Source organism: Neovison vison, chromosome 13 (genome assembly GCF_020171115.1).
Source record: "Neovison vison isolate M4711 chromosome 13, ASM_NN_V1, whole genome shotgun sequence".
In the NCBI taxonomy this organism is placed as follows: domain Eukaryota; kingdom Metazoa; phylum Chordata; class Mammalia; order Carnivora; family Mustelidae; genus Neogale; species Neogale vison.
In genome coordinates this window covers 60,611,720-60,639,230 of record NC_058103.1, presented here as the reverse complement: position 1 = coordinate 60,639,230, position 27,511 = coordinate 60,611,720, and the positions used below count along the sequence as shown (strand labels likewise).

Here is a 27,511-nt window from a genome sequence, read left to right as displayed (position 1 = left end):
TCTTTCTTTCTTTCTTTCTTTCTTTCTTTCTTTCTTTCTTTCTCCCTCGCTCCTTCCCTCCCTTCCTTCCTTCCTTCCTATTTATTTATTTGTCAGAGAGAGAGAGAGAGAGAGAGAGTACAAGCAGAGGCAGGCAGAGAAGGCAGAGGGAGAAGTGCGCTCCCTGCCAAGCAAGAAGCCTGATGCCAGGCTCGATGCTAGGACCCTGAGATCACAAGCTGAGCTGAAGGCAGTTACTTAACCAACGGAGCCACCCAGGTGCCCCTAAGCTAGATTTTCATAAAAAGGCAAGTCATAGCACCAGTGAATAAAAGTGACAGAATAATTAGCTTTGCGGGGCACCTGAGTGGCTCAGTTGGTTTAAGCATCTGCCTTTGGCTCAGGTCATGATCCTGGAATCCCAGGATCAAGTCCCATCCTAGAGTCTCAGGATCGAGTCCCACATCGGGCTCCCTACTTGGTAGGGAGTTCTGCTTCTCCCTCTGACTTATCCTCTCTCACGCTCTCTCTCTCTCTCAAATAAATAAATAAAATCTTAAAAAAAAAAATAAGAATTAATTTCGGGGATATAAAAACACTAAAATTAGCAAGAAGATTGGAAATGCCCATTCTTCTCCTTAGCCTGATTGTCAGAATAAATGGTTAACTTTCTCAAAATAATAGTATTTGAGGAAAAGAACATTCCCAGGCAGTGTCCTGGTCTAGCTGCATACCTCTCGGTTGTCATGGACACAGGAAGGAACAATGAAATCATTATTTGACTATTATTTTTTAGTTGCTAGTCAGCATATGAGTCTGTCTGTAAACTGCATCTCTGCATTCCCTACGGATCAGGGGAGCTGTCCCTCCTTGTAGTGACAGAATAACCACAAACAAAACAATCCTTCTGGGGGAAGCCATCTTTATCTGTCAGTATTAGTCAGTTGAGAAACAGAGCTGCAGGCAGCTGAAAAAACAGTTTGACTGTTTTAAGTTTACAGGTGGCCTTATAATGGAAATTTTTACACACTGAAATTCCTTTTTCAAGTTAAAAAAGTTTGGACAAAAAGGGACAAAATTTGGCAGTATTTTAATGCAATGTTTCTAACCAGCTTGCGAAAGCAAAATATCAAATTTTAGTGAAGCTTGGTGAACTAAGCACCCGCCTCTGGCAAACAGACTCAGTTAACTATTACCACCCTTTCTGTGCTGAACATTCCTCATGGTTAAAATCAGATCGGCCACACTTATGACAGGGCCTGATATATACGAGACATGTAAGAAATGTTTTCTGCATGAATTCATGGATGTTGGAAGTACTAATTTTAAAATATTTTTAATAGAAGATTGTATCCACAGAAACATAATAATAATGTCAGCATGTAAATAATAGGATAGCTGCTTAAAATCCAGCCAGAAAGTATTTCCCTGTGTGTGTGTGTGTGTGTGTGTGTGTGTTGTTTGCTTGGAAGAAACCAGAATGAAAAGAGAAGGCATTTGACTAATAATTCCATAACCATTAGCAGCAAGGCTCAGATACTTGGGGTTTGACGAAAGGTATTTGTTGGGCTTTCCTCTACATTTGGGACAATGAAGCAGACAAAGCCAGTTTATTTGGTAGGTTGCTCGAAACCTTCTTCCTGATTGGCCTACGAGAACTTATTAAACTTTTTTCTGGGGAAAAGGCACAGTTTGGAGCCTATCCCATGCAATAAAATACAATTCATTCCATTTATCAATTTAGCTACTAGAATAAAATTTTTCTAGGACAAGATGGGTTTTAAAATGTCAGATTAGGAAGCTATTTAAGAGAGTCAGAAAGGCATGGGGCGCTTTGGTGGGAAGCATTCGACCAGCCCCTGAGAACACTAAACCTTAGGGTTGAGGGACTAGAAAAAATACAGAAACTGATGAGAATGGCTGATTACAAACTTGGGTAATAATTTTGCCTTCAAGTACTAACAGACCCTTACTAATCTATAAATCAGTAGTTGTCATTCACGCGGTCACTCTATTTCTCACTGGCATGGGAGACAGAAATAACCACATTTAAGAAAAGGTCTTTACTACTTGTATTGATTAATAAGATTTGATATATTTGCCCCAGGTGATACTTTATGATTTTCAGCTAGCCAAAGTTATTATGAATGATAAATTCAATAAAATATCTCAAAAAATATAAAAGCCCTACTTCTTTTTTTTAAAGTAGGCTTTGGGGGAATGGAGTGACCCAAGTTATTTGATAGGGTGACCACTGGGACATGAACTAGGAATCATTCCTATAGGTCCACTATGGAATACTGAAAATGAAACCTAATGACTTCATTTTGGGAATAAAAAATTAAAATTTCCGGTAAAAAATAAGATCATGTTAATGATATGCCCAAATACTTTCACATTTTCCCTCTCTGTTAGTAACTAACATTTACTGAGTGCTTATTAAGTGCTAGCCACAATGGTAAGCCTTCACATGCATTAACCCATCTGATCCTTCTAATGACCTCATGAAGTAGATTGCAATGTAACCTATGGATAAACCAATGTTAAATGTTAAGCTGCATGCCCAAAGTAACACATCTAGTGAATATCAAAGCTGGGATCTAATGCCAGTCAGTAAAGCATCAGAATCCCTACAGGATGCCACCTCCCTATATTATCTCTTCTTGCTTGATAAGGCAAAGTTCACTATCAAAGCATGGATGCCTTTCCATGAGAAGTTCCATTTTCTTCTTGAGGGATCTCAATTGTAACTATTTCATTGCTTAGCTCCCACAGTGTACTCAAAAGTACTTTGCCATCTATGTAACTATTTAATTCCAAAACAAAGATCTGAGAACAAACATTAGGTATATCAATGTTTTCATTTATATATGAAATCATATTCATATACATACATATTTCATGAAATATATGTATGTGTATATATGATAAATGACTGGAAAAAACTACAACCAGCACAACGGACTTTGAGCTTGGGAAAATAAACCTACCCCCAAGCAGTAAGCAACTCAACAATCAAATAGTCTATATATGCTTCTCATAATCATCCTGCAAATGCAGGTATTAGGGAGAAACGGGTCTACATCCACGCACAGTCAAGACCCAGGTTTGCACAATCAATGGGATTTAGACTACGTAGGATTAAAGTCCCTCCAAGACTGACTCCTTCTCAGGGCAATCAGGGCAGGAGAAGTAGGACTCTTTGGATTTCCCTTTTCTTCCTTTGCCACTATTAGGAATAAAATTGAATAATGCATCTGAGACAGTGTATGGTTCCTGGGGTCATGTCTGAATTTGGTGACAGGTGAACACTACAAATGACATGTATTGGTATGAGGAGGAAACTGCACCAACTCCTTCAAATAATTTAGAGAGCAATGTGTGCTCTAGTATCTTGCTGAAAGGCTTAGAATTTTTAAAATTAATTAACATTCAAAATTGGGAACCAAAACAAACTTAACATTCAATCAGTCATATACTCATTCAACAAATGTTTATTCAGTACCTAACCTGTGCTATTTTCTGTTTTAGGCACTAACGGATGTAGCCAGGTACCAAACAGACTAGGATTCTTATCCTCAAGGAGCTTGTCACCAACTGATAGAAACAACAGCATGTTTTAATATCTGTCCCTATTATACATCTGCTTTAGTTAACAATTAATATGCATTCTTACATTTAAATAGTTTTTATATTTTATTGACCCATAACAATGATAGATCTAAGTTTTCTTTAAAAATGTATTGGTATTGGTATATGGCTATTTTCTCAGTTCTGCAATGTGAATAAAACATACATTAAAAGTGTGACTCCCCTCATGTTTGTTCAAATGGAAGAATACCTAAATTTATATAAACTGCACAAATCATAACAAAAAATACAGATAGTTTCCACTGCAGAAAGTTTTAATTTGCTAAAAACCTATATATACCAATAACCGCTGTGACCCCCATCTACTCCAACCCTGATGCTTCCTTTATTACACACTTCCTCTGTGCTCCTCTTCCGCTGTCTGACTATTCAACATCCATCCATCCAATCATCTACCTAGTTATTACACAACTATGTACCAGGAACAACTGGAGTAAGAACTCTAGAATCCATTACACTCCTCCCTCAGGATGAGAGTCTCTCAGAAGTTGAAACAGACATGAGACTTGATATATTAAAAAGTAAACAAATGTCAATGGACAGTTATTAAAATGTAGTTTATTTTAAATGCTTACATATCACTTACTCATGCTTTAACACACACAACTGCAATGAGAAAGGCACTGACCTTATGTCTAGCTTTATTTGAAAGAAATGTCAAAAGTTTAAGTTAGGAGGTCCTCTGTGAATGTGTGGCCCCATTCAAATGGCACTGCTGGTCCTGCTGGCACTGCCCCCTCTTGGCTCACTGCCAAGGAGAAGCTACTAAGCTGTCTCCACATATGAGCGTCTCATTCTTATTCCCCCAGTACTTACAGCCCTTGATACCTGCAGGGCAGCTAAACTCAGAAGGGCACAGGACCCTATATTTGGGCACAAGAGTCCTAAATGTCCCAGGGTTCAGGGCTATTAGTGGTATTTCACACTTATTAGGGGTTAAAAACAGATTTTTGTGGCTCACCCACAAATTACAGAATACTGTTCTGGGGGAAATGCACTCTGATTGCAAACAACTAACCTAAAATTACAGATTTTTGGAACATGACCTATACATTTAGGCATTATATGAAATGATATTTTTTCCCATACATGGTAACTGCACTTCTTCTATATTTGTCTTGTATGTTTTTCCTATACATGGTAAGGGTAAGTCATCTTTCTTAAATTTTAACTTACCCGCAAAAAAAACCTTACCATCTATTTCTAACTTACATGAATAAAGAAGAGTAAGAGACCACCTTTTTGAATTTATAAAACATTTCTGTGTATAGCTGCTTGCAAGAAGAAACTGTGCATCTTATATTGATTATATATCAAATATTCTATTATAGGAAGCAAATCATACTGTTTAGCATTTCTGTATACCTTAAGTCAGAAAATGAAAGTTTTATTTTCAGTGGAGCTCTGAGAAACTATCACTCCTACAAGGAACACTCCCTCCACTATCACCAAAATAAGATGTTACAAATGAGTTCAAAGCACTTGGCTTCTAAAATAAAAGATGTTTTCCCTGTCTCTGCCACATTGAGGCTGATCAGAGAGAGGCACATAAGCAAAATATGTCTCAAAAGAATTGTATCACTCTGTGGCAAATGCAATTTGAATAAAAATAGACTTAATGAGTAGATATATTCTAAGCACTGTGCAAGCAAGCCCTGGAGACATAAAACAAATAAGACTTGGTCTCTACCTAAAAGGGGCTCACTCTTTCCAAGACTTAAAAAACAAGAATTAAATCCAGTGTAATCTTTTAAATTAATTACACAAAAGAAAACTAAATTGTGAAAAGCATCCATGTAGAGTAAAACATAATGCCACCTAATATGTAAGCATATCAACGAAAACATTGTAAGTACAAACAATAGTAGGTAATGTCTATTTAAAGACCCCTATTGAATGGACAGATGATACACTTTTAAAGTATACATAAATCTAGCAAAGGTCACATAAACATCATCATCCCTGTCTTCTTTCCATATAATTTATATGCCAGTGTCTCTATTATTCTTTTCTTTCCCTTTTTAGCTTCTTTGTTGACCTTCTAACCTCTAGCATTTGTGCGCTCCAAAGAATAGAAGGTACAGGTCAATGCAGATCTTTACAAACACATGAAGGAAACAGAAAAAGTCTTATCCTTCCTTGACTCTCGATCAGACAAACATGAGATTATAATGCTCTGTAAAAGAAAGTGGCTGACATGCTTTCCAATTTTGATATGATCACATTCCTACTTCCATCTTAAAAGAATATGAAATAAATGTTTTTTAAGCTCAACTAAAAAAGCCCCTGCTAATCAAAATAAATCACTAAGGGGTCTATAGTACTTCCTGTATTAAGTATTCTCAATATTCATTTTCTTTATAATTTTCTTAAAGTTCCATAGCTGTATACATTTCTCGTTAACAGAGAAAGAAATAATGTGTTTAATCTACTAACCATTTTTCTAAAAAATATATTAAAAAACATGGGCAAGTTACGCTGCCACCTTGTGGTTAGAAGTTCATTTACAATAGCAAGGACTTAGGGTATTTCCATTAATTCCACACACAGTATGTATTAACCTAAAAAAAAAAAAAAAAAAAAAATCCTGTTTGGAACTTAAGAAAATACATTCTTTATACACTTCCCTCACTTTCTTATGTTAAAACTCCTATTAAAACAAGAAATGGCATTCTGTGGCTGCCATTGAGTGGCTGCCTCAGTTAGATAAATAAAAAGAACTATGCATTTGGCACTCTAGATCTTGCTCACAGAAGTGTAAAATTTACTAGTAGTGTATACTAATATTAGTATTAGTGTATACTATTAGTGTATAGTCAGTCTAACCCTGACAATTTAGAGAAAAAAGTTATGGAATCAAGGAGTTTTATTTCCACAAGGTAATCTCCAAGACCTAAAAGGAATGAATGACATTTATGTTAAACTTATCAACAATTTTTGTTTGATCCAAAAATAAGACCACCCACCACAGAGAAAATAAATATTATAGCAACAAAAATAGTTGCTCCCACCTCTCTTACTTATATAAACTTATTTTTCCATACATAGTTAATAATCATACTTAAATAGAAAAATTAATTCCAAAGTCCAGTCATCTACATTTTTTAAATGTATAATTCTTTCTGATCTATGCCAGGCACCTGTTCCAAATGTTTTATAATGGTAGGCTCTAATTCGAAGCTAACACACTTCTACATCTAATTCTGTCTGCAGAAAGCGTGGTTTTTTTTTTTTTTAAAGCAGATCATCAAAATTATAGGAAAACAGTGCCATCTATAGGTCTGCATACGGACAGAATGGTGTTCTATTCAAATGTGACTCTCCTCCGTGATGCAGTAGCCAACCAAATGCATTGCCCTAGAAGGAAGCTCCAAAATAACTTTGCTCCTTATTGAATCTCTGGAGATGTACCTATAAGTTATTCCAAAGTATTTTAACTTACCTCTACAATCATTCTCCAGATAGTAATAACAACAGCAGCCATATCAACAAGAATGAAAATAATACTTCCTATAACTGTATTAATCTAATTTTGGCACATTTGATGATCCATAAATATTGATAATTTTTCAAGAAATATTAGCTCATTGGCATTTTTTTCTCTCTCTCTCTCTAACTCTCTCTCCTTCTCACAATGTAAAACTTTTGAGCTTAATTCTATTTTAGGTGTCATTAAATTCTACTGAAACATAAATTATTATTTCTCCATAGTTATATTTCCCCCATAATAGCTCATTCTATATTTTACATTCTAGAATGTCTACATTAGACATTCAACTAAATTCGCCCTGGGTCTCACCTAAAGTTACCAAATTTGTGCAAATGAAAAAGCTCAAAACAAACCTATTTCATGCAACTTAAATTCCATCTTTTTTTTTTAAAGATTTTATTTATTTATTTTTGACACACAGAGAGAGAGATCACAAGTAGGCAGACAAGGAGGGGTAAGCAGGCTCCCCACTGAGCAGAGAGCCCGATGTGGGGGCTCAATCCCAGGACCCTGAGATCATGACCTGAGCTGAACACAGATGCTTAACCCACTGAGCCATCCAGGCACCCCAAATTCCCTTTTTTCACAGCCAGGCTCACCCAGTCTACTCTGGGGTTGCTCTCACTCCAGTGAGTCATTCCGGTATCTTACCTATGTATAAGGCTTATTTAACAATTACCCAAGGTTTGGGGCTCAACTCACTCCTAATAAATCGCCTGTATGGAACGACAGGAAAGAGGTAGCTCTGTCAATGCTGACAGAGTCCCCTGATGGGTGATATGGAGAATTTTATACTTGTACTACGGCTGGTGGCATTTAGAGGTCTGGCAAAAATAAGAAATGGCTGGTTACACCAAAGGCAGACCTTGCTGGTTCATCAATGTGCGAATTTCCAGAGCAGCTGCAATATTTAAACCAGCCTGAAGGAAAAGAGGTCTTGTGAAGGCAATACCTTGCATGGGGCTGCTAGCTTGATTTCTTTGCACAGTATGAGGCAGGGTAGGATAGTGGGGAGGAGTAAAAATTCTGAAAGCAAAGAAGACAGAGTTTGAGTTCATGTTCTGGCCTTGAGCAAGTTCCTTAATTTCTCTGAACTTCATTTCCCTCATCCTCAAGAAATTATAAATTATTGTCAATAAGGTAAGCAAAGGAAGATGCTTTATACATAGTAATCATTCAATTAATGTGAGTACTTAAGATTTATCTTAATGCTTCCTGTTTGTCTGATCTTAATTATTGACTAGATAATTAAGGATGATCCATCTAAACCCAAACAAACACCCAGAGAGAGTCACTTGTAACTTGCTAAGTTCACAAAAAGAATGAATGAGAAAGGCAACTCAAAATAAAGATGAGACAACAAAGAAAAAGTGGAATTTGACGGTCTGATACTAGTTTCAAATTTTACCTCCGAAACATTACTTTTGAAAATCAAGGGGCGCCTGGGTGGCTCAGTGGGTTGAGCCTCTGCCTTCGGCTCAGGTCATGATCCCAGGGTCCTGGGATCGAGCCCCGCGTCGGGCTCTCTCCTCAGCGGGAAGCCTGCTTCCTCCTCTCTCTCTCTCTCTGCCTGCCTCTCTGCCTACTTGTGATCTCTCTCTCTCTATGTCAAATAAATAAATAAAATCTTTAAAAAAAAAAAAAGAAAATCACTAAAAATCAGCAAACTCTTGTTCCCATGTTATTTCTACTGTATAAGTTAGAAATCTGAATCTGTAGGACACAGAGAAGTTGGTAATACAGATTCGGGAGTTACATGCTAATTGATAATATTGAAGCCAGAGAGTAGATGGGCTTGCTCCAGGAGGTAAGAGTGTGTGTAGCAGAGAACTTAGAACCCTGCAGAGGGCCAGTTCTTGAGGAAAGGGAAAGAAGCGGAACAGCAAAATAAATGGTAAAGAAGTGATTGGATATGAAGAGGAGAGTAACAATCAACAGTAGAGACAACTTTAAAGAGAAACACTGGTGAGGGAATGTGAAATTTTACAAAGATTAGGCAAAATTAAGATTGAAAACTGGTAGTTAACAGTGTGAGCAGAAAGGTAAAGACAGATATGCCAATTATGGTCGGTTGGAAACTGAGTGAAGAATTTTTCACAGAAGTTGACAATGAAAGGCAGGGAAACATAGGACAATAGCTTGAGATATGGAACACAAACTTAAGAACCACAATATAAAGAAAAAAATACAATCAAATGCCTTTTTTGGGTTAAACTATGCCCCCCCCAAAAAGTTCTAAACTCTGGTATGTGATCTTATTTAGAAATAGGATCTTTAGAGATGTAATCAAGTGAAGGTGAGGTCATACCAGATTGAAGTGGGACCTAATCCAATGATATCCTTATAAAAAGAGGGAAAATTGGACAGACACAGAGACAGATGGGAAGAAAGAGCCGCGTGATGACAGGGAAAGAACACAATGATGGTCAGCAACTGCCAGAAGCTGAGACAGGCATGGGCCAAATTCTCCTTTGCTGCCTCCAGAAAGAACCAGCCCTACCCACACTTTGATTTCACGCTCCGAACCACTGTGAGACAATAAATTACTGTTTTTTTAAGCCGCCCAGTTTATGGTACATTGTTCAGATAGCTCTTGCAAACTGATACAAGGGATCAAAAGATACAGATCTAATAGAATACTTAAAATGTGTGTAAGCCATCATCACATCAAAGTTTGCAAATAATTGACACAAACATAATAATTTAAAACCAAAAGAAAAAAAAATGGTAAGAAAAATCAGTTAAAACCTAGAGCAATTAAGAATCTCCTAGGGCGCCTGGGTGGCTCAGTGGGTTAAGCCTCTGCCTTCAGCTCAGGTCGTGATCTCAGGGTCCTGGGATCGAGGCCCGCATTGGGCTCTCTGCTCGGCAGGGAGCCTGCTTCCCCTCTCTATCTCTGTCTGGGACCTCTCTCTCTGTCAAATAAATAAATGAAATCTTAAAAAAAAAAAAAAATCTCCTAGATGTTCCTTGACCTGGTTTCATTTATTGCCATTGTAAGATACCACCTACTTAAATCATAAAGATGTTTGAAAGTGATTTGTGTACCTCTTTTCACTTTGAGGTCCTGAACAAAAGGTGATACACAAATTTAAAAAATCATCATAGACCTCTCACTCATAAGGCGGCACACATTTTAGACCTGAGGATAATCTTTTCACTTCATTTACCAAAGGGTTACAGTATAAGAAAATACTGTTAACGTTAAGTACTGTGGCAAATATTCATTATCTGATGACTTGAACCTCGGCATACTCTTCTCTCTTCAGAGTAGGACTTAGATGCTATATTCCGTGGCTTACGCTTCTGATATCTATTCATTAATACAGTCAACATCCATTCCTGAGCATCTACTATGCTCTACCTAAAACACCAGTTTCTCAGTGCTCTGAAATGCTATAGTCAAGACTGAGAGGGGAAGGCAGTGCACAGACAAAGGAGATGAGGCAGTGCTGGTTTAACAAAGTATTCCTAAAATGTACTGCTAAAGTTGATCATGTTTTTATGTCATCTGAATTGTGTGCCACATATTATACTTATGATTTTAAAATGTCTTTCACTGAAGGACAGTAAAATAAGAAATCCTTTGAAATATGATTATGCAATTCATATTTTGTTCTTAAATTCACATTTTTGGGAACTAGAATTTCTTTTTTGTTGGTTTTTTAAAAAATATTTTATTTATTTATTTGACAGACAGAGACACAGTGGAAGAGGGAACACAAGCAGGGACAGTGGGAGAGGGAGAAGCAAGCTTCCCACTGAGCAGGGAGCCCAATGAAGGGCTCAATCCCAGAAGCCTGGGATCATGACCTGAGCCAAAGGTAGAGCCAAAGCAGACTCAGCCACCAGGAGCCCCAAGAACTAGATTTTCTTTAAGAGAGACAAGATTGAGCTATCCTACAACCCAGGAATTGCCCTAATAGGTATTTATCCAAAGGATACAAACATAGTAATTTGAAGGAGCACCTGCTCCCCGTTGTTTATAGCAGCAATGTCCACAATGGCCAAACTATGGAAAGAGCCTAAATGTGCACTGATGGATGAATGAAGATGTGCTGTACACACACACACACAGAGAGAGAGAGGAATATTACTTGACCATCAAAAAGAATGAAATCTTGCCATTTGCAATGACATGGATAGAACTAGAGGGTATTATGCTAAGTGAAACAACCAGAGAAAGACAAATGCCATGCAATCTCACTCATATGTGGAATTTAAGAAACAAAACAGATGAACATAGGGGAAGGGAAGAAAAAAATAAAATAAGATGAAAATAGAGGAGGCAAGTTATAAGAGACTCTGAACTACAGGAAGCAAACTTAAGGTTGTTGGAGGGGAGGGGAGTGAGGAGATGGGGTAACTGGGTGATGGGCATTAAGGAGGGCACATGATGTAATGAGCACTGGGTGTTATAAGCAACTGATGAATCACTAAGTTTTATCTCTGAAACTAATAATACATTATGTTAATTAAATCAAGTTTAAATTAAAATTTTAAAGAGACAAGACTATATTTTAATTAAAATGCACCCCTTAAAGCTATTTTATAATTACTTTGACCACTAGAGTTGCTTCCTCCTATGTGGTTGAAATAAGGGGAATTTTTCTGCCCTAATTACCCAGATAATGGGTTCCAGCCTCCCTTTGATGTGTCATAAAGGCTCACCTGTTTGACTACAACCTGCTACTTATTATCAAACAATTGCAGTTTCCCAAATCCTAAAGTTCCAAAGGAGCCATTTATCCAAATCACATGTGTGTCTCCTTTGCACCCATTCTGAAAAAGCCTTTTCCTTGATCAAAATTTTAACCTTGATTACCCCCCCATGCATTGACCCTTTTATTACTTAGCTCAAATTAAAATCCAGAGGACTACTGGTATACATACTGCCTGTTAAAGTACTTCTTTTAACTGTATTTTAACTATGATGGGTTAAAGCAAAAAAGAAAAAAAAAAGGTAGAAATCTTATAAAAATGAAGATACATTATGATATATAAGATCAAGAGATCAAGAGGTTTTTTTTTTTTTAAGATTTTATTTATTTATTTGACAGAGATCACAAGTAGGCAGAGAGGCAGACAGAGAGAGAGAAGAGGAAGCAAGCTCCCTGCAGAGCAGAGAGCCCGATGTGGGGCTCGATCCCAGGACCCTGGGATCATGACCTGAGCCGAAGGCAGAGGCTTTAACCCACTGAGCCACCCAGGCGCCCCGAGATCAAGAGTTTTAAAAAGATTTGAAATTATCCAGTACCATTTTAGTTAACTTTTTAGGTTGAAAGTCTCGACTCTCTTTCATAAGTATAATGTGCTTTTTACATATACTTTCAATAGTCAATTTCCCAGAAACCTATCCATGAATCCCAGGTTTCTTTCCCCTTAAAAAGGATTTTTCTTTTTTTTTTTTTTTTTAAGATTTTATTTATTTATTTGAAAGACAGAGATCACAAGTCAGCAGAGACACAGGCAGAGGGAGAGGAAGGGAAGCAGGCTCCCTGCTTAGCAGAGAGCCCAATGTGGGGCTCAATCCCAGGACCCAGGGATCACGAACTGAGCCAAAGGCAGAGGCTTAACCCACTGTGCCACCCAGGTGCCCCTTAAAAAGCGTTTTTCATTCCACTTTCTCATTTGATCCCTCAAAGGTGATTAATGAGACAAACTGCACAAAGTACTGCAACTGTGTCTAAATCAGTGTCCTGCATGAACGGTGATCATGTAAAAGATATAAGGAGGGGAAATGCTTTAGGAAGTTCTCCTAGTGGCACTGGAAGACTTCTGGAAATATAAGTATGAGATTCGGGGAGACAGGACAGGAAGGGTCTTAGAGACACCACTGTGCAAGGGAATTCAGTGTGGACAAGGCCTATGCAAGGCCTCAGGAGGGACCCTGACAGGCTCTGGTGAGAAAAGGTCTCTCAGGGATCCAAGAGGACCTGCCAGAGACTCTGGAAAACTCTGAAGTTAGAGGCAAAAGCCCATTAAGAAGCTGGAGAGAATACTCATCTGAGTGAATCTTAAAGACTTCTACATGACTTGGGAAATAAGAACCCCATGAGCTTTGGAAACACATGGAAGAATCTGGTTATTAGGAAGAATGGGAAGATCTGAGGTAAAGCTAAGTTCCTGGCTCCAAGGAAGAGATGTTCATAGAAGGGAAACTTCCTGGAGCCCTACTGGTGAGCAGACAGGTAATGACGTGAAATACTGAGGCCTAAGAGACCTTGGAAGTCTAGCGAGTTTTGCAGCAGGGGAGTCTATCAGTATTGCTGTCAGGTTGCTACCAATCCCTTTGGTCATTGTGAGAAACAGAAAAAGATGTCTCAGCACCATCTGATCCTCTCAACAGATGCCGGAAAAGCCTTTGACAAAGTAGAACATCCTTTCCTCATTAAAACTCTCACCAGTGTAGGCATAGCAGGAACATAACTCAATATCATAAAAGCCATATAGAAAAAGCCCACAGCAAATATCATTCCCAATGGAGAAAAACTGAGAGCTTTTCCCCTAAGGTCAGGAACATGGCAGGAATGTCCACTATCACCACTGCTGTTCAACACAGTACTAGAAGTCCTAGCCTCAGCAATCAGACAACACCAACAACAAATAAATAAATAAAAGGCATCTGAATGGGCAAAGAAGAAGTCAAATTCTCATTCTTCCCAGCTGACATGATACTATGCGGAAAACCCAAAAGACTCTACCGCAAAATTGCTAGAACTCATACAGGAATTCAGCAAAGTGACAGGATATAAAATTAATGCACAGAAATCAGTTGCATTTCTATACACTAACAATGAGATAGAAGAAAGAGAAATGAAGGAATCGATCCCATTTACAATTATGCCAAAACCCCTAAGATATCTAGGAGTAAACATAACCAAAGAGGCAAAGGAGCTGTACTCAGATAATTACAGAACATTCATGAAAAAAATTGAGGAAGACACAAAGAAATGAAAAAAATAAATGTTTGTGATTAGAAGAACAAATATTCATGGGGTTGGGTTTTTTTTTCAATTATATTCTTAAATTAGCCAACATATACTATGTCATTAGTTTTTGATGTAGTGTTCAATGATTCATTAATTGTGTATAATACCCAGTGCCCATCACAACACAAAGAACAAATATTGTTAAAATGTCTTTGCTACCTAGAGTAATCTGTACATTCAAGTAAAATCCTTATCAAAATACCATCAACTTTGTTCACAGAGCCAGAACAAATAATCCTAAAATGTGTATGGAAACAGAAAAGACCCCAAATAGCCAGGGGAATGTTGAAAAAGAAAACCAAAACCAATTCCAGACTTCAAGCTCTATTACAAAGCTGTAATCATCAAGACAGTATGGTACTGGCACAAAAACAGACATATAGATCAATGGAATAGAATAGAGAACCCCCAAATGGACCTTCAGCTCTATGGTCAACTAATCTTTGACAAAAGAAGAAAGAATGTCCAATGGACAAGAGACAATCTCTTCAACAAATGGTGCTGGAAAAATTGGATGGTCACGTGAAGAAGAATGAAACTGGACCACTTCCTTACACTACACACAAAAATAGATCCAAAATGCATATAAGACCTAAATGAGACAGGAATCCATTAGAATCCTAGAGGAGAACTGCAGCAACTTCTTGCTAGACATGTCTCCAAAGGTAAGGGAAACAAAGAGAAAAATGAACTACTGGGACATCCTCAAGATAAAAAGATTTTGCACAGCAAAGGAAACAGTCAACAAAACCAAAAGACAACCCACAGAATGGGAGAAGGTATTTGCAGATGGGAGAAGGTATTTATCAGATAAAGGGCTAGTATCCAAAATCTATAAAGAACTGATCAAACTCAACATCCAAAGAACAAATAATCAGATCAAGAAATGGGAAGAAGACATGAACAGATATTTCTCCAAAGAAGACCTACAAAAAGATCAACAGACACATGAAAAAAATGTTCAACATTACTCAGCATCAAGAGAAATGCAAATCAAAACCACAATGAGATTACCATCTCACACCGATCAGAATGGCTAAAATTAACAAGTGAGGAAACAACAAATGTTGACAAGGATGCAAAAAAAAGGGGAACCTTCTTACACTGCGGGGGGAATGCAAGCTGGTACAACCCCTCTGGAAAACAGATGGAGGTTCCTCAAAAAGTTGGAAACAGAGCTACCCTACAACCCAGCAACTGCACTGCTGGGTATTTATCCCAAAGATAAAAATGTAGTGATCAGAAGGGGTACCTGCTCCCCAATGTTTATAGCAGCAATGTCTGCAATAGCCAAACTATAGAAAGAGCCCAGATGTCCATTGTCAGATAAATGAATAAAGAAGATGTGGTATGTGTGTATACAATGGAATACTATTCAGCCATCAAAAAATATGAAATCTTGCCATTTGCAATGACATGGATAGAACTAGAGGATATTAAGCTAAGTGAAATAAGTCAGAGAAAGACAATTATCATATGATCTCACGCATACGTGGAAGAAGAAGCAAAACAGAGGATCATAGGGGAAGGGAGGGAAAAATAAAACTGATGAAATCAAAGACAGAGACAAACCATAAGAGACTCTTAATCTTGGAAAACAAACTGAGGGTTCCTGGAGGTGAGCGGTTGGGGGTTGGGGTAACTGGGTGATGGACATTAAGGAGGGCATGTGACTTAATGAGCACCAGATACTATATAAGACTGATGAATCACTGAACTCTACCTCTGAAACTAGTATATTATATATTAATCGAATTTAAATTTAAAAATAAGTAAACTTTTTTAAAAAGAAAAAGATGTCCCTACTCCCCCAGATGGATTCATCTATAACTCTAAGGTACATGGATTATGAATCAGATTTCAGCTCCTACTTGCTCCAGTGGCCAGAGCCCTTTTTCAGTATGTAACACGCCCAACTGCACATTTAGGCCCTAGATGGATTGAGAATTTTCTCTTGGCTAAAAGCTAATTTTGCACCCATACACCTGAAATTATTTAGAAAGAGAAATATACTATTTAGCAGAAAGTCTGTAAGAATTGTATTTGTAGATAAAATAGCTCTTTTAAGGGATGTAAACTATTAAGAAATATAGAAATCGTAAGGAATAGACTTGAATTGATCTCAACAAATTCTAAAAATGTCTGACGATGGAAAAAATATCTTTCTCATCCCTCCCCTATCCTGATTTCCTACAGAAATGGTTGCATGCTTATGCAACCAATCGTGAATTAATTAGGCCCTCTGTGCATCAGTTTCTTCATCCTGGAGTTGTGATGAGGATTAAACATGTTGATACATGTAAAGCTTAGAACTGAGTCTACCAGTTAGTATTTACTCAATAAATGTTAGTTATTTTGATTACTTGTGCCATTCACATGTTAATGAGAATGTTAAACTGGATGAGGCTGTAGAGGACATCTGGGAAACATTCATGCAGAAAATCATATTCAAGTTAGACCTTGGAAAATAGATAGGATTTCAATAGGTAGAGAAAATAAGAGGAAGACATTCCAGGCATTGTGAATTAAAGTGCAAAGGTATAGGTAACATTCAAGAACAGTGAACAGATCTATTTAGCAGAAACTGAATAGCATGTGTAGGAGAGGAGGAAAATAAGACTGACAGCTAAATTAGGAGCATATAATAAGGTGTACAGAATTCAGTCTTCTCTCTCTGGTCAGCAATGAAAACCAAGAATGCTTTAACTTGTAATCCTCTGCTAATCTGGTTCCCCTCTATAAAATCTCTCTTCCTCAAAGGTCTTCTAATGCAGTGCTTCTAAAACTGGAAAGAGCAGACCAGTGACTGGAAGTCCTTCCTATAATGCAGATTCTGAGATGGCAGGTCTGGAGTGATGCCTGAGATCTTCCTTTTTAGGCAAGCTTCCAGTGCTACCATGTGCCTGTAGCTGCTCATCCACAGACCATACTTGGAGCACTCAGGGTGTAATACAATGGCCTCTTCTCATTCACATCCTTACCCCTTCTGCAGTGTTTGGCCTTGCTGATCTTCCTGAAGCTCTCATCATTGGGTTCTATTCTTTCACGTGAATCTTAAGTGATTACCTGAAGCTGAAAATACAGACTAGAAGCCTGCTCTGTAAAACTTCAGTTCATATTGACTTGTCTTGAGCACAGCTCATATCATATAAAACTATAAAACAAAATTGCCATTGGTTAAAAATAACTTTATATATTACCTATAGCTACAAGTTCAAGGCCAGTCTTTAGATGTATACTGTCTAAGCAACTGTCAGTGATTTGATCTCTTTGGTCTTTTAAATACAAATATCACAAACCATCTTATAATGAAAGACAGACGTATATCGTGATGAAAGACATCTATTATCCATCTCATGATGTGTCTGGCTTCTCTGTAAGATAAATCTCCCCTGACGTCTCCATGCCCACTGCTGCCCCACTCATCCGCATGGGCAGCACAACAGATTGGTGGCAAAGGTAGGTCCATGTCCAAAATTGGGTTATCTTTAGTCTTTCCCATGCTTTTACTCAAACACTGGGAAAAAAAAAAGCAAGTCGGTCCCTCACTGTCTCTGCAGAATGGAAGTCAAGAGCATGTAAATTCAAGAGCTGTTAGGAACCACATTCTGTCCTGTAGATGGGAGAATGGGAAAGAGTAGTCAATTGTAAGAAAAAAAGACTAACGAAGGCACCGGAAGAGCACAGGGAAAGAGTTCCACAGCCTAGCATGCTGACAACCTTGCACATGTCCAAATAACCCTACAGGAAGGGTAAGCCACGGTCTGACCTGATTCTTGGCAGAATGCCCTGTGATTTCCTCTGCCCTAAGGGAAGATAAGCAGATGGGTGGGGAAGAGCTGAGAAGCGGTTTCTCCTGTTATCTCATGGAAGACTGTCAGAAGGCCATTTCTCGTCCATCTCCCTAGTGTCAGTTGAATACAAGCTTGCCACCACACTTGTACTTAGGGAAAGTTGCAGCCTTCAGTGTAAGTGGGTAAGACTGGCTGTGGTTGAGGCGCTTTCCCAACACCAGAGTGACCTACCACTCATACTATATATCATCAGGCCCCTTCAGTTTGGTATCATCCGTGGAAAAAGGGACCCAGGGAACTGACACCATAATGACTAGCTTTTCCCGTCTTTATAAGTAATTAACTGCCTGAATCCATTTGGGCATATTTACTCCTTAATAGGCAAATCTATGGAAGTATGGCAAGCCGTCCCAACAACTATTAGTATTACCCATGACCCTATTATTAACCACCACTCTGCTGCTTTGGAAATGCTTAACCCCTTGACAAAGTGAGGAAGGGTAAGAGATGGCAAGAGTTGACTTCCTGAGTTCTCCTCAGTGCTCTAGTTCCTGATGGCAGTCTCTTCCAGGAATGCATCAAGACCCTGAATTCCATGAGATATGGTACTTCTCCAATAAACCTTCCCAGCTTTTTTCTTCCCCCTTAAGAAAACCAGAATGCATTGTTAACCCAACCCTCAAAATGTCATATAATGCATACATAGAGGTGTTGCTTTTGATGACAGTATCAGTCATCAGAACCACAGCCCTAGAGATTCAAACACATTTTCTGTATTTATTAAAATTCCACCTCTCTTGTATATTAATTTCTTTTTGGTCCTTGGCGTAGTATATATAATATGTTCAGTATGCATTTATTAAAGTCCAATAAATATAAAATTTTATGAAATGATATTGTCCAAATAGAAGAAAACATGACTCTTTTTCTACACTATGATGAAAGTATAAATTATTGTCATTTATCAAAATTACATAGTACAAAATATATAAATCAACTATACTATGTTTACTCTCTTAGAAATGTATTAATTTTCATTCAGATTAGTTACAACTGTAAGAGCATAATGGAATCACACATATTTGTGCCAGATGTTTATCATCCAAAACAGTGTAAGCAGGATTACAGTTTGATCTACACTTATCCCCTGAATTTAGCTGTGTCCAAAATAGAGTATGATCATCCAAGCCAATTACAGATGTTTCTGAATCATTAGTCATAGGGTAGGATGTTCACCAATTAGCCTTATTGTCCTGTTGGGACAGCTAAGTTTTCTTTCATCAGGGTCGTGGACTTTAAAGCAACTAAGTTGGGAACAGCTGGCAGAGTCTTGGACATTGTGAAATTGGCCAAATGGTGAGTAAATTGGTGAAAATTCATCATCCCTCTGAGGAAACAACTAAAAAAGTAGACAGTGGGGCCACTAAAATCATTATTACGGACAAACAAAGCGCAATCACATATAAGATATGAATGCCTTAACTGTCATATTAATGAAATATCTTTAGGAAAGTGTACAGACGGTAACTGAAACATCTGGCTGCCTGTGGTACTCCTGAGATGCAAGCAGTCCATGACATACTGATAACTAGTCATAATTTATAATAGGCCTTTATAAAAAGTCCAAGTTTGAAAATAAATTTTACTAGTTGATGTTAAACAGTGGACATCTAGTCACTCTCTTAATATGATTTACTAGAGTTGCCACAGTACAAATTATTAACAGACTCTCTACATTTATAAAAATGTTTTATGGTGATGAGTGAATTACAGTAATTACTTTTCAAATTTATAATAAAATTAAGAGTTAGGAAAAATTAATTTTTCAATTAACTCATAATTTGTTTTAAAATATCTTTAACACACATTCACACAACATAATCTCATGGGTTGGTGACTTTCTCTAGCCACACTTAGTAACTATTTCCACGATTTGTTCTAACAAACGTTTTCTGAAGGTTTTTTCCCCACAGCATAACTCTCCATAAATTAACGTGAGCCGATTATACCAAACGTGTTTATCTGTGTTAACATATGCATTTAATTTTAGTATGCCCATTTCAGGCGCAGAGAGCCCCCCCCCCCCCCCCAGCAAGCACCCCTGCAAGGAGAAGACCTGTGGAGTCCTGAGGCGGGTACTGAATGAGGGAGACAGGAGTTATGTAAGACCTGAATTACCCAGAACAAAAAAGCTCCTACAACTGAGAGCAAGAGGAAGTCTGAGCGCAACTGGATCTTTTCAAGTAAAGTAACCAGCCAGGCAGAAAGCCCTCCTCCAAGCTACAGGCCTGGAGGCTACCTCGCCTGTTTGCCTGTTCACGACCCGGGGGGCGGGGCCCCGGAGAGCGGCGACGCGGGGCGGAGGGGACTTGACCTGGGGCGCCTAGCGTCCACCGCCCGCTCCAGGCCTCTTTTGCTTTTGCCCACGGCGGGCGCGCGGAATTCAGGGGAGAAACTTCTCTAGGGAGACTGGCCTGAGTCAAGTTTTCGGGACACGCGAAGGGAAAAGCAACAGGCCCGCTGCGGGGCGGGGCGACCTTACCAGCGGAACCACCGGCCAGGATCTGGCGAGAAGCCTCTTTCACGAAGCCGGCGTCGGGCTTGGCGGACATCTTCACTAGCGGGGCAGGAGGGAGTGGGCCGCGAGGAGTGGGCGAGCTCGCCGGCCTCTGCGCGGGCCTGTAGGAGGAATTCCTCGGATCCGGACAGAGCCGACTCTGGGTAGGTCCTAGCGCCAAGTGGCTCCCGGTGAAGCGGCAATCCGGCGACTGCTCGGAGGTGGCGGCTCAAGGCGCAGGCTCGCTGCGTGGTCTCCGGAGGGTCGGCACCTGCCCGCTGCACCCCTTCGAGGGGCTCTCTGTCACCCCTGCTAGGCTCCGTGGGCTCCAAGAAGGCCCCTGGCGGAGAGAAGTCTCCCGAATGGGGTTGGGTGGGCCGCCCGCGGTGGGTCGGGTTTGGTCTTCTAGATTGGCGCCCACGCGCTTCCCTATCAGGACTCTCCTGCAGTTTGTCTAGCTGGACGGGCGGCCTCTGATAAAGCTTGCAAAGAAGCGAGCCTGGCCTTGCAGCCGCGCTGGGGCGACCCTTGCCCTCCCCGCAAGCCAGCGCTCTGGGAGGTTCTCAAGGCCGGACAGGTGAATGCGTCCTTCGGAGTTAGTTGTCCTGGAGCTGTAGGCGGTAGAGACTGGGTCAGAGCACATCAATTCACAATTACCTTACAATTAAGTAACCCTTTACAAAGAAAGGGTTCTGGCTAAGGGAATTTATCACACCTCATCAGCTTGAGTTTTATTTACTGAATGACCAAAATAAAGAAGAGGCCTTGTTACAAAGAAGTGTCTTCAGGATTCCACATCAGTGTTTCTGGAAGTATGAGCTTAAGATCCGGCAACGTAAGCCTAACGGGAGGAGAGTTAGTAAGAAAGGCAAATTCATGGCCCACCCCAATGTACTGAATCAGAATCTCTAGTTATAGGACTCAGAAACCTGTGTTTTAGTAAGTTCTCCCGGGCTTAGGAACGTTAAAGGTTGTGAACCACAGAGCTAAATAATCAAGGAATATTAAGCAACTACCAGTATTTTCTTTCTCTAAAACATTTAATTATTCGTACCAGCCCTTTGGAATATTTGGCAAAACGTAATAATTTATACTATTTTTTAAACCACAAGCTACAAATGCTATGTAGAAGAGACACAATGTTACGAAATTTTAGAAGCAGAGTTGCGCAGCTGAAGCGTGCTGAGCCCATTATGAAATTTTAGAAAAATACCTGCCACACCCCTAACAGGTAGGAAATGATCCTAGTAAAAGGCAGAATGAGAGGATTTGGAACTCCTATTGTCATATTTTTTCTTAAGCGTTGTATTTAATACTAAATATATTCAGTTTGAACCATATAATATTGCCAATTTTGAAAACCAAAAACAATTGAATATCGGGGATGTAATATGGTTAAAACTTAATATATATGCTTTCCAATTAAATGCAAAATACAATAGTTTCGTATTTTGTTTTTATTTCTGAGTCTGAGCTATTAAAAGCTGTTAATATTAGATATCTGATGGGCAAATTGTTAAAAGTAAGATGTTGGGTAGACTTGCTGCTTATGGATCAGTTAATACCAAAATAAATTTTCTCATATTTGATTAAATATTTGACTAAATAGCTAAGTTTGAAATGTTTACAAAGAAATAGTTTAGAGAAATTTTTGCGGTTTAACTAAAATAAAAGCTTTTGAGGAATGTTTCAGCTTTTGACTAATTAAATTTGCGGTCCGGAGTGCAATATAGAGTCACTTAACAAATTTTGAGAACCTATTAGATACTGGGCACTAAAATTAGAATTTCACACCTCAGAAAATGTTTCCCTCATTTTCCAATGTGGAAACTGAGTTTCCCAGCATCATAAATGAGTTAATAATATTGCTGGGATTTGATTCCAGGATTCCCTCTTCTAACTGCAGTGGGATTATAGATTTAAATATTGGCCACAGGCCATAATTTAGGAAATACAATAATACTCCCAGGTCAAGATTTAAAGATAATCTTTTTTTTTTTTTTTTTTACAATTGTATCAGTGTAAAGATAGACTTTTAACCAATTCTGTCAGTGCATTGATCTCTGAATATCTTATCCTGAGGAGGTGGATGCAGATTTGTGACCTCACTAAGACCTTTGTCTCTCAATACCTGTAAATTTAGTAAGAAGACTCTCCTAGACATAGTTCCAAATACTGTTAGAAAATTGCTACCAATTTTTAGCCTCTTTGAACTGATTTTATTGAGTTTAAAAAAAAAAAAGCAAAGCCTGATGTCACATGTAATCTAGTCCTATGCCTCTAGAGTAATTGAGGGTATAGGGTCTAGGTGTAAAAATATTCTGAAGCTTGGAAGTTAGCCAGTGTCCATCCAGAGTCAACAAATACCCATTATTCTGAGAGCTCTTATTATGGGATGTATCTCTTATCTGCAGCCCAATTTGTCTATGGCCAGGGATCAGAATGCTGCGAAGTTTAGCACTAAGGGAAAAAAAAAAGGTAAAATTTACTTGACCTAGACTCGGATACCCTAGGCTTAATCCATCACAATTACTCTTTCTATTGTTATTTTATATAAAGCTGTAATGTCCTGATATTAGAGCAAAACTGCTGAAGTATCAAGCTTATATTTTTATTTTATTATTTTTTTTTAGGATCTATTGGAAAGAGAGACCCTGCACATGGATGGGGGGAGGGTGAAAAGGTGGGGTAAGTGGAAAGGAAGAGATTCTTAGACAGACTTCCCTGAGGCAGAGCTGGTTTCACGACCCTGAGATCATGACCTGAGCCCAAACCAAGAATTAGATGTTTAACCAACTCTACCACTGAGGCACCCCAAGCTTATATTTTTACATTTTTGATCATCTAATCTTTGTTGAGAACTATGTAATTAAAGTATTGATTTATCTATCAGTTCGTAGAATGGCTAGAAACCAAACTGTCAGGAGCCTTAAAATCCTCACTGAACTTAAATATCTGACAAATTGTTCAGTGTTTTTTTGGAATTATGTTTTTGTATTGGATCATTAGATCAGCTACTATTCAAGACCAAACTAATAGTGGCTTAAATAAGATAGAAATTTATTTTCCTTCTTATGCAAGCCCAGTTGTAACCCATGAATAAGGTTCCAGCCAGCAGAAAGAGGAGAAAGACAAGGGTAAAGAAAGCCCTGGAAATTGGGGTGCCCGGGTAGCTCAGTGAGTTAAGCTTCTGCCTTCAGTTCAGGTCATGATCTCAGGGTCCTGGGATAGAGCCCCGTGTCAGGGTCAGGCTCTCTGCCGGGCAGGCAGTCTGCTTCTCCCTCTCTCTCTGTCTGCCTATTTGTGATCTCTCTCTGTCAAATAAATAAATAAAATCTTTAAAAAGAAAAAAAAAAAGCGCTGGAAATTACATAGATCTCATTGGTCAGAACTTGGACATAAGGGATACAAGGGAAATTGGGAAGTAGTATTTTGCTGTGTGACAGTAAGTCTAGGGAAAAAACAAAAACAAACATTATGGAAGAAGGGGAGAACATATTGGGAAAAAATTAGCAGTGTCTGCCATTTGGGGGATAGGTTAAGGGATGAAGAATTATATTTAAAATGATAGCGCTTTTCCTAATAAATGTGGAGTCACAGAAAAATAAATTAAATAAATAAATAAATAAAATGACCGTATTTGCTCATTTGAAAAATTTTGTTTTCCTCAAACTTAAAGTTTTCTTCATCAGTGTCTAACTAGAAAATACAGTATAACCCCGTGGTACTTGTACTATGACTGGACCCACATTTTAAAATACCATTCATTGAAAGATACATAGCCACTGTAGGCCCATAGATTCTTTTTTTTTCTTTAAGATTTTATTTATTTATTTGACAGAGATCACAAGCAGGCAGCGAGGCAGGCAGAGAGAGAGGAGGAAGCAGGCTCCCCGTGAAGCAGAGAGCCCGATGCGGGGCTCGATCCCAGGACCCTGGGATCATGACCTGAGCCAAAGGCAGAGGCTTAACTCACTGAGCCACCCAGGTGCCCCATCCATAAATTCTTTTATTTAGGTGTCAAAACACAGACACACAAATGTAGAATTTGACACACATGGAGTCCATCCATAGAATAGAGTGGAAAGTTGGAAAGAATGTTTATGGACACAAGATTAAAAATCTTGATGGATAGACGAGATTGTAACTCCTAAACTAGTGAAAAGATCTATTATTCCATAATATTCTTTTACAGAAGTATTACAAATATTGAAGCAATGCTATTTGTAAGTGAAAGGCAGGTTTTAAAATTTGTAGGTCTGATTATCAGCGCTCTAAGCTCTCAGTGGTTTATACCTTACAAATACCAAGATATTATACTTTTAGGACAGATCTTAGGTTCTGGTGCATTAGATTTTTATTTCTAAATTCCAAGGGACTTTGCTGGACAGAATGAACAAAATAATTATTTGGGGAACTTTTTCAATATTTTATTGTGATATAATAGGTCATATATATAACAGACTTCTATTATTTGGGACATAGCTGGGAACCTAGAAGTTAAGGCCTCTAACCAGTCAACATGCAGAAAGCCATGCACTTTGCTCTTAGGAGCATTCTAGGACTTCACATAGAGCTTAGACCCAGTTCTAAAAAGGTTGGTAGCGTAGAAGTTAATATCTTGGTTCACAGCAGATTAGAAAGAAGAACTTAAAAAAGAGAATTGGGAAGAGATATCAGGGAAATTCTTGAAAAGTAAAGAGCAGCCTGCAACTTTCCAGCCATATTTAGCCTGCCTAGCAAATTGGAATAACAAAAACCTTCATTTAATGCTTACTTATAACCCATTATTTCATTCACAATATCCCTGTGACAGAAATATTCTTATATTGGCAAGTTAAGTAACTTGCCTGAAGTCATACTGAGAATTTGAGGCATTATTTGAACCTAAGTATAATTTAGAGCGCCTCTTTCTGAATTACTAGTTATGTTGTTATTATGTTCTAATTTTAATTTTAGCTTTTCTACCCATATGAAAAAATCAAAATGTAAAATCATTCAGAGTAAGTAGCTTGTAGCATCCTTGACTTTGGTAAACAAGGAATTGATTAGCTGGATCCGGAATTTTATATATCTGAAGTTAGAAGAGCACTAACTTCAATGTCACAAATTGCATATGTGAGACTGGTATGAATTTTCTGTTCGTTTAGTCAGGGTATCTCAGCAATGGCACCATTAACATTTTGGGCCACATAATTCTTTGCTGTGGAAGACTGTCCTGTGCAGTGCAGTATTTTTAGCAGCATCCCTAGCCTGTACCCATTAGCTGCCAGTAGCAACTCTATTCCCAGTTGTGACAAACAGAAATGTCTCCAGACATTGCTAAATGTTCCCTCCAGGGAAAAAATGTCCTTAGTGGAGAATCATGGGTTTAAGTAAAAAAGAACTCATGTAAATGAAGCCTATTTTAACTTTTTAGAATCATAAGATGACAAACCTGGAAGACTTTAATCGATGCCTTATTTGACAGTTTAGGAGACTGAGGTGGGAAGAGCAGAGGAAGAGAGAGAATTTTAAGCAGGCTCTATGCAAGGCCTGACCCTAAAACCCTGAGATCATGACCTGAGTTGAAATCAAGAGTCAGACATTTAACCAACAGAGCCACACAGGTGCCCCAGCAGTGACTATACTATTTTATATAGCCAAAGAAATGTAAAGCCTTCCTACTTCTCCACATTTCTCTCAAACTTACTGTCCTTTTTTTTTTCTTTTCTTTTTCTTTTTTTTTTTTTTTAAATTATAGCCATCCTAGTCTGTGTGAGGAGGTGGTATCACATTTGTGGCTTTAATTTATATTTCCTCAATGACCAATGAAGTTGGCTATCTTTTTCACATGCTTGTTGACCATTTATATATCTTCTTTGGTGAGATATCTATTCCAGTCTATTGCTCATTTTTTCATTGGGTTGTCTTTATTACTGTATTGTAAGAATTCTTTATATATTCTGGATATTAAACTCTTATCAGATACATGTTTAGCCAGTGTTTCTCCAATTCTGTGAGTTGTCTTTCTTGATAATGTCCTTTGATGCACAAAATCAAAAGATTTTGATGAAATCCAATTTATTTGTTCTTTTATTCTTTATGCTTTTGGTGCCAAACAAAGAATCTGCTGCCAAATCCAAGTTAGTAAAGATTTAATCTGATATTTGCTTGTAATAGCTTTATAATTTTAGCCTTTATTTAGTTTGTTGGTCAATTCTGTGTTAATTTTTGTACAGTCATACCACTGAGATATTGTGAGTTCATTTCCAGACCAACATAGGAAAGCAAATGTCACGGGGCGCCTGGGTGGCTCGGTGGGTTAAGCCTCTGCCTTCGGCTAGGGTCATGATCTCAGGGTCCTGGGATCGAGCCCCACATCAGACTCTCTGCTCAGCAGGGAGTCTGCTTCCTTCTCTTTCTCTGCCTGCCTCTCTGCCTGCTTGTGCTCTCTCTCTGTCAAATAAATAAATAAAATCTTAAAAAAAAAAAAAAAAAAAGAAAGCAAATGTCACAATAAAGTTAAATGAATTTTTTGGTTACCCAGTGCATGGAAAAGTTATGTTTACATTATACTATACTCTATTAAATGTGCAATAGCATTATGTCTAAAAAACAATGTACATGCATTCATTGAAAAGTACTTTATTGCTAAAAATGCTAACCATCATCTATGCTTTCAGCAAGTCTTAATCTCCCTGTTGGTAGAGGATCCTACCTCAGTATTAATGGCTGCCGACTGATTAGGACCTTGTTTGCTGAAGATTGGGTGGTTGTGGCAATTTCTTAAAATAAGATAATGACATTTGCCACATCTAGTGACTCCTCCTCTCACAAATGATTTCTCTGTAGCATGCAAAGATCTTTGACAGCATTTTAACCACAGCAGATTAAAGTCAATCTTCTCAAACCCTGCTACTGCTTTATCAACTAAGTTTGTGTCCTATGTTAAATCCTTTGTTTTTCACTTCAACAATCTTCACAGCATCTTTATTAGGAGTAGATTCCATCTCAAGAAGCCACTTCTTTTTTTTTTTTTTTCTTTTTCATCTGTAAGAAGTAACTT

The 27,511-nt window shown here is 38.4% G+C and overlaps 1 protein-coding gene across 2 annotated transcripts in view; it reads right to left on the bottom strand.

Moving 5' to 3' along the window:
- Window positions 1-20,610, bottom strand: part of SLC25A21 (solute carrier family 25 member 21) — a 507,009-nt gene extending 486,399 nt beyond the window's left edge. For both annotated transcript variants that reach the window (XR_006381746.1, XM_044231633.1), the window contains exon 1: window positions 20,449-20,610. Coding sequence is in view for 1 of the 2 variants with exons in the window: in XM_044231633.1 (XP_044087568.1) it covers window positions 20,449-20,518 (70 nt within the window). In the remaining variant the exon portion in view is untranslated. The remainder of the gene's footprint in view (window positions 1-20,448) is intronic.
- Between the last annotated feature and the right edge of the window lie 6,901 nt (window positions 20,611-27,511).